Source organism: Juglans regia, chromosome 10, assembly GCF_001411555.2.
Source record: "Juglans regia cultivar Chandler chromosome 10, Walnut 2.0, whole genome shotgun sequence".
Classification (NCBI taxonomy): Eukaryota; Viridiplantae; Streptophyta; class Magnoliopsida; order Fagales; family Juglandaceae; genus Juglans; species Juglans regia.
The window spans coordinates 29,215,222-29,223,214 of record NC_049910.1 but is presented as its reverse complement, the minus strand read 5'-3'; the positions used below and the strand labels follow the sequence as shown (position 1 = coordinate 29,223,214).

The window sequence follows — 7,993 nt, the reverse complement described above, 5'->3', positions numbered from 1 at the left end:
TCAGTAGTTAAAAAAAAATCCATAAAAAACAGACCATATAATTGATCTACATATTCTACACATCAAGTATAATTTATCAAGAGAAGTCACAAATGTCAGCATGGAAAGTAAAATGCACATAAGTTGCATCAATAACCTCTTTCATAAATCCTTCTAATTAAATCCTTTTAGGTCGATCTAAAGCACATCAATACTTTTTCTGGAAAACCAATGCTTTAACTAAAAAAAAATCATAAATTGTAATAAAAATAATTCGTAAAGGTACATGCATAACCAATACCGTAGCATAATCACTTGCAATAAAATGAGCAGAGAGTAAATCTCCAAGAACACGAATAGTAGTCTCAAACACAGACACTGTCTTATTCTACAAAAAGCCATAAAGAAAATCCAAAGTTATGCAGCAGGTGACCAAAGCAATTCTAGTTGAAATTTAAACGAAAAAAAAAATCACCTAAGCCTTTTGTGTTCTTTAACAAACTTTTGATTACTGAAAAAATATGCTAAAAGAAAATTTGAACGATATCAATTATTAAGATACAGAGTATTACAATGTAAAATACATGCATATACAAAATGCAAGAAACCCGAATAAGAACACTGTTAGAGTTCTGATGGGGAGTACGATGGAAGGAGAAGAAAAAAGGTGGGACCTTTATTTGGGAAGAAGAATATCAAAGGGGCTAGGGCAAATGAGAAGGAGAGAAGAATTGGGCATTTCCATTTTCATCACCTTCCTGTGTTTACGTAATATTTCCATACCCTGCCATTGTTTTACCTTTTCATTGCAGTAAGTCCATAACAAACACACAGCAAAATGAAAACCATGATTACAGATATGGTGGAGAAGACAAACTGGACTCGTGGCTCTGGTGGAGAAGACCAAGTGGGTTCTGGTGGAGAAGACCAAGAAGCCTTCCTGGGGAAGACGATGGGTCTGGATCTAGTGGGAGAAAGTGAAATCTGGAAGCCCCTTACTTGTTTCGACGTTGACCGAACCAGAGCAGAAGGAAGCCTTCCAGGGGAAGAAGATGGGTCCGGATCGAGCAGGAGAAAGTGAAATCCGAAAGCCCTTACTCCTTTCGACGCTGACCGAAGCAGAGCGGAACAAAGCTCGTGGGGAAGACAATGGGAATGGGGAGAAGGGTCTGGATCGAGCAGGAGAAAGTGAAGGAAAATGTGAAAGTGAAATATGCAGGAAACGATTTCATTTTCAAAATGCAAACGACGCCGTTTTGTGCCACGTAAGACACGGTTTCGCGCCGGTTCCCCAAACCGGTTGTAAGTAGACTTTTCCAATTATAAATCTGTCATTTATCGAAATTTATATACGCTTGCTCGAGTCGAGTTTAAGCTATAGTGACGAGTATGAAGACCCTAATCCCAACGATTCCTATCAATTGATATTGACTAATCGAACGGTTAGATAATTTAGATTGGTTGGCCGTACTTGTGTCACAGCCGCACGATACCAAGGAATCTTAAGGTTCAGATCGGCCGAGTTACTGGGCCGCCTCCCCTTCCCTTCGTTCTCCTCAACTAGTCGACTTTCTCTGTAACTATTGATGCACTTTTGGTTTGATGATAAAAAGCTTTTTCAGAATCGAAGCTTGGGGATCAAAGTTGATGGAATGCGAATTTATCGCCCTGAGGATGCGTAGCCCACCGCCTGGTTTTCGATTTAATTTTCCAAATAAGCTTCGTACCAGTTCGAAGTCACTGCTGGTTTCTTTACGATTAAATTCTTCGTATTGTGTTGCTTTAGATGTTGTAGAATCAAACCCCACCAGTGACTCGGATTACTCCGATACCCGAAACTCGCCGAGTCGGTTTCGTGAAGGGTTTCAGAGAAAACCCAGAAAAGCAACTATTCGTAATTTGCCTAATGCGGTGTTGTTGGGGGACAATATTGAAAAGGATGTAAGAAGTAAAGCAGTGGATTTGGATAGAATGGAGAGCTTAAGAAGTTATTCTAGGGTACTGCGTACTTGTGCTTCGGAAGGGTCTTTGAATGAGGGAAGGACTATACATGGGCAGGTGATCAAGAAAGGTATAGACCCGGATTCTCATCTGTGGGTTTCATTAATTAATGCATATGCTAAATGTGGGAGTCCAACGTGTGCGCGCCGGGTGCTTGAGGAGATGCCTGAACGGGATGTTGTGTCTTGGACTGCACTGATACAAGGGCATGTGGCTGAAGGATATGGCGGTGATGGTATCAATTTATTTTGCGAGATGAGAAGGGAAGGTGTGAGGCCCAATGAGTTTACATTGGCTACTGGGTTGAAAGCTTGTGCTCTCTGCATGGATTTAAATTTTGGTAGACAGGTGCATGCAGAAGCAACCAAACTCGGGTTAGTCTCGGATTTATTTGTTGGGTCTGCTCTTGTTGACCTTTATGCGAAGTGTGGTGAGATGGAACTTGCGGATAGAGTGTTCTTTTACATGCCTGAGCAGAATGATGTCTCGTGGAATGCCTTGCTTAACGGCTATGCTCAGGTGGGTAGTGGGAAAGAAGTATTCAAACTGTTTTCTAGAATGAGGGAATCAGAAATGAAGTTCAGCAAGTTCACCTTGTCCACTGTCCTCAAGGGTTGTGCTACCTCAGGGAACTTGAGAGAAGGCCAGGTGGTGCATTCTGTGGCAATCAAAATCGGGTGCAAACTGGATGAAATTTTGGGATGTAGTCTCGTGGATATGTATTCTAAGTGTGGGCTGGCATGTGACGCACTAAAAGTATTTAAAATGATCAAAGATCCTGATGTAGTAGCCTGGAGTGCAATGATCACTTGCCTTGATCAGCAAGGTCATAGCCTAGAAGCAGTTAAGCTATTTTTGTTGATGAGATGTGCAGGTGTACCACCAAATCAATTTAGCTTTGCAAGTCTTATTAGTGCCGCCACTGATTTGGGATACCTGAAGTATGGTGAGAGCATCCATGCTTGTATGTTCAAGTATGGGTTCGAAAATGAAATCTCAGTTAGCAATACCTTAATTACAATGTACATGAAAACTGGATGTCCACAAAGTGGGGCACGGGTGTTTGAGGAAATGACAGATCATGATTTGGTTTCATGGAATGCCCTTTTATCGGGTTGCCATGGCTTCAAAACCTGTGATCTGGGACCAAGAATCTTCTGTCAGATGCTTGCAGAAGGTTTCATGCCGAACATGTACACATATATAAGTGTTTTAAGGGCCTGCTCTAGCCTCTGGAATCTAGGCTTTGGGAGGCAAGTACATGCACATATCATTAAAAACAGTCTTGATGGTATTGATTTTATTGGGACAGCTCTTGTTGACATGTATTGCAAAAGCAAGTGCTTGGATGATGCAGATGTAGTTTTCAATAGGTTGATTAATCGAGACCTCTTTACTTGGACTGCCATCATCACTGGTCATGCACGAACTGATAAAGCAGAGAAGGCTGTTAAGTGCATCAATTTGATGCAACAAGAAGGTGTAAGGCCCAATGAGTATACTCTTGCTAGCTGTTTAGGTGGTTGCTCCCATATAGCTGCACTGGAAACTGGGCAGCAGCTTCATTCTATGGCAATTAAGGCTGGGCAAGTTGGAGATGTGTTTGTTTCCAGTGCAGTTGTTGATATGTATGCAAAATGTGGGTGCTTAGAAGATGCTGAGGCGATATTTCAGGGTTTGGTTTTACGGGATGTTGTAGCATGGAATACAATGATATGTGGATACTCACATCATGGATATGGACATAAAGCTCTTGAAACCTTTTGGACAATGTTGGATGAAGGCACCATGCCCGATGCGGTTACCTTCTTAGGGGTTCTTTCTGCATGTAGTCGCATGGGTTTAGTTGAAGAAGGGAAAAAACAGTTCAACTCATTGAGCGAAGTTTTTGGTATTACTCCTACAGTTGAGCATTATGCTTGTATGGTGGATATTCTCGGTCGGGCTGGAAAATTTGACGAGGTCGAACGCTTTATCGAGAAGATGGAGCTATCACCACATGCCTTGATTTGGGAAACTGTTCTTGGGGCTTCTAAAATGCATGGAAATGTGGAATTTGGGGAAAAATCTGCAAAGAGACTTTTTGACCTTACACCTGAGGTTGATTCTAATTACATATTGCTATCTAACATTTTTGCATCCAAAGGTAGGTGGGATGATGTTAAAAACGTAAGGACATTAATGTCCACTCGGGGTGTTAAGAAGGAACCAGGATGTAGCTGGGTAGAGATCAGTGGTCAAGTCCATATTTTTGTATCTCAAGATAGTTCACATCCAAAAATTAGGGATATTCATTTAAAACTAGAGGATCTCAGCCAAAAACTAACCTCAGCTGGTTATGCCCCAAAAATGGAACACGTACTTCATAATGTCACTGACAAAGAGAAAAAGGAGCATCTGAATCATCATAGTGAAAGGTTGGCTCTTGGTTTTGCCCTTATAAGCACCAAACCTGTAAAGAAAATTAGGATTTTCAAAAACCTACGCATCTGCGAGGATTGCCATGATGTTATGAAGTTCACCTCAGACATCACAAATCGGGAAATAGTTGTTCGTGACATTAATCGATTCCACCACTTTAAGGATGGCACATGCTCCTGTCAGGATTATTGGTAAAACCAGAAGCTTCAGAGATATTCATTCACCCTTCCTACAATTGTTCACCCCAATGCTGTAACCGGACAGGTACCTTGACTGTTTTCCTTGTTAATTTTTGTTATTTATTTATTAATTTCATCCTGATTTGAAAGGTTGATTATTTCATATGCGTGTCTTTTAAGCAAAATGCTACTAAGAAAATGGCCTTCATATGTGTTTTTTCTTTTGTTCTTTTGTATGTTTTATTTTCTTTTTTAAAAAAGTATTGCAAGGTTATATTCGCCGAAGATTTATGCTGCTGTAGAATGATAGTCAAAACTGAATTTTGACTGAATTAGTGCTTATTTTGCTTAGTTTGTATAAATTGATTTAAGTGGAAATTCCATGCTCAGAAGCTATAAAATTCTAGCAATCAGATTGTTTAACTGTTTACTTCCTTAATGGTTTTACCTTTTGGGTTTACATTGTGGTGACGCATACTTTTTCTTTCATTTGCTGTAAATTAGACTAATTAGACTACGTGCTTAATTTGTCAGGCAGTGGTACTGTGGTTGGTGATGATCTTCCTGGACGTACAGCTGTGGGATGCAACAACATTATGGGGCATTGTGCCGTGGTTGGCATTAAGTGCCAAGACTTGATGTACAAGGTGAGTTTCCAGGGGCATTGATGTTAACTTATCTGTTTTGGCTTGTGATGGTAATTAGAGGTGTGAGGTCAGGGAAATTTGTATTGCCAATTTAATTCATTGCTCTCCTTAAATGTGGCTTATTCTGTGAATCATACTCTCGTTTTCTTGGGAATAGAAAACCGTCTGATAGGTTACATCATACTTTATTTTTTAAAAAACCTATAAATAAAAAAATTGATTTATTATTATTATTTTTTTAAAAACTAGAGGATCCTCCTACACTTTTGGTAGGCTATTTATATTAAAACTTATAAAAAATTTATTTTTTTAACTAGAGGACCCTTCTACTTTTTTGGTAGGCTATTTATATTACTATTGTAGTTTTGTCACAAATATAGCTTCCTCATGCACTATGATTGGTTTTCAAGAAAAGATTAACGAAATGAATGAAAATTGCCGTTGTGAATTATGTGGTGTACTTGGTCGGAAAGGAATGTGCGGTGCTTTGAAGATAGGGAGCACACAATGACGGAGCTTCAGAATTTTTTTGTACACGTTATTGCTCTTGTTTTCAGCCATTGTGCTTAATAGAAACAATGTTCATGATTTCTTATCTTTAATTTAGTGATTCTAAAATGTATTTAGGTGTTCTTTTGTATACCTCCTGTGTACATAGGCTATGCCTATTTCATTCGTATCAATAAAATTTACCTATTATAAAAAAATTGAATGAAAATTGCCGAAAGAAATATTTGCATATTACTGTTACGACATAAATATTTGTGTGGCTGTCTTGTGTACAGGATTACTACTCTTTTATGTCTATTATTTAGCCTGGGGATGAATGTTTCCTTGATGTTGGGGACACAACTATGACATTAGAGAGCATACCTCAATCCATTGATCTTGGAATTCAAGTGATAGGACGGTAGGGGGAATGGCTGAGTCTGATATTCATTTAAAGTGTGTGAATTATGTTAGAAACTAGCTTATTAAATTTAGATTACTTCATATCCCTAATAGCATGATATATTCAGGGTATTGGCGATAACAATCTTGTCATGGGATCTTGTCATATTGCTCATGATTGCAAGATTAGTAACAACAATATTTTTGCAAATAATACTCTTCTTGCAGGCCATGTTGTGGTGGAAGTAAGTCCTTGTTTACCTTGCATGGTTTAACATCTTTTCATGCTGTTATTTCTTATATATTTCATCTGATTATAGTCTAATTCAAGTCCTACATTTTGCAGGACCATGCTCACACTCAGGTGCCATTGTTGTTATCAATTCTTCCAAGTTGGTTCTTTCTCTTTTATTGGTGGAGTTCTGTGGTAATGACATCTCTTCATTATAGGTCTTTGAGTTTTTCATAATGCCCTTTCTGTCTATGTAACAAGGAACCCAGCATGAGACTCGAGTGTTGGAGTCCAACATGGAGACTGGTATTACTTCCAGAAAGTGTCTAGCACCTACATATTGATGTGTCGAACACTTGAAAAAATCTGAAGTGAGAGTCTTCTTTTTATATACCCCTCCTCAACATTTCCTATTAAAAAAAAAAAAAAACAATGCTCTCCTCTACATTTTACTAAATCAATTACTTTTATCTGAGTGTTGTCCTGGAAAAATCTAATTTATTTATCTTATGATGGTGGCTTGTGAAAGGACTGAGCTTTGTGGGTTGAATCTGGAGGGTATTTGGCGTCGTAGATTCACAGTTGTGGAGGTTTGTATAAAGTAGCATTTCATGCTAATGAATATATTTTGTTTTAATGCAAAGCTTGAAAGAGCTGATTTATTCCTTTGGGCAACAATTTAGATGAATAGCCTGAGAATGGCTTATCGAAAGATGTTCATGCCTGTTGATTCAAATTCAAATGGTTCTGAAGACGTCTTGTTTAAGTGGTATTATCTCCCACTCTGAGTCCCCCTCTCTCTTACTCAAAGCTTACATGTAATATGGGCTAAAATAATGCAGGAGCAGCACGAGAATTGGCTTGTATGCCTGCTGTATGTTCCATGGTGCTGTCTATTCATGACTCTTTTGCTGAAAGTTGCCATGGAATATGCAAGTTCAGGCTTTGGAGTGGCTTTTAAAAGCATGCCTTAGTGAGTTTTGTTTCTTCTTCCATTAAGAGAAACTCACACCCCAATGGTCCAAGAGAACTTCCGTTTCTGCAAATAATTATAGGCCTTAACATAGTCTAAGTGGATTAATTTCATATCTTCACTTATCAAAAAGCATAGTCTAAGTGGCACCTAATTGGTGGGAGTGACACTGTTGTAGACTATCCTGGAATGTGAAAACTCTCATGTGGATCTTTAGGTTGATTTTTTATGAAGGTTAAATCTGTAGCCATTCAGTTGATCTTTTAGAAAAATTCTTATATTGGTGAATGCTGTAATGCGGAGGGAAGTTACTGCTGCAAGGATGTTAAGGGCCTGTTTGGATAGTGAGATGAGTTAAGATGATTTGTGAATAGTAGTGAAATTATTAGTTGAAATTAGATGAGATGAGATCACCTTTATATCCAAACGGGCCCTAACTGAAGAACGCAATGTATCTTTATGAATTACACCCCTATTTTTTTGAACTACACCTCGAAGCACCTGCAGATTGCAGAAATGGATCTATTTCTTGTAATTCCAGAGATTTTGACTGGACTGCATATTGTAATGGGGTGGTGTTTTTAGTTCTTTAAATGTTACATGCATGTGCTATCTTTATCCATTCTTTGATTAATGACTATTTGACTAGCCATGCTAGATTTTTGCTTTC

At 38.6% G+C, this 7,993-nt stretch overlaps 1 protein-coding gene across 8 annotated transcripts; it reads left to right on the top strand.

The window, feature by feature from the left end:
• The first annotated feature begins 1,503 nt into the window (after window positions 1-1,503).
• LOC108989763 (pentatricopeptide repeat-containing protein At3g24000, mitochondrial-like) lies at window positions 1,504-7,993 on the top strand. 8 transcript variants are annotated; one of them, XM_018963489.2, is made up of 9 exons: window positions 1,504-4,665; window positions 5,115-5,227; window positions 6,013-6,137; window positions 6,247-6,363; window positions 6,465-6,482; window positions 6,612-6,721; window positions 6,880-6,940; window positions 7,034-7,119; window positions 7,193-7,993. In XM_018963489.2, exon 1 carries the CDS (start codon window positions 1,582-1,584, stop codon window positions 4,594-4,596), a length of 3,015 nt encoding a protein of 1,004 aa, XP_018819034.1. In that variant the 5' UTR covers window positions 1,504-1,581; the 3' UTR covers window positions 4,597-4,665; window positions 5,115-5,227; window positions 6,013-6,137; window positions 6,247-6,363; window positions 6,465-6,482; window positions 6,612-6,721; window positions 6,880-6,940; window positions 7,034-7,119; window positions 7,193-7,993. The 8 variants fall into 8 exon arrangements, with proteins under 8 accessions (XP_018819034.1, XP_018819033.1, XP_018819040.1 ...); XM_018963488.2 differs by having other exon boundaries at window positions 6,465-6,510; XM_018963495.2 differs by having other exon boundaries at window positions 6,465-6,721; window positions 7,034-7,116.

Excerpts from the sequence above, each read along its gene's own strand:
- LOC108989763 (XM_018963497.2), top strand. The coding sequence starts at position 1,582 with ATGATAAAAAGCTTTTTCAGAATCGAAGCTTGGGGATCAAAGTTGATG.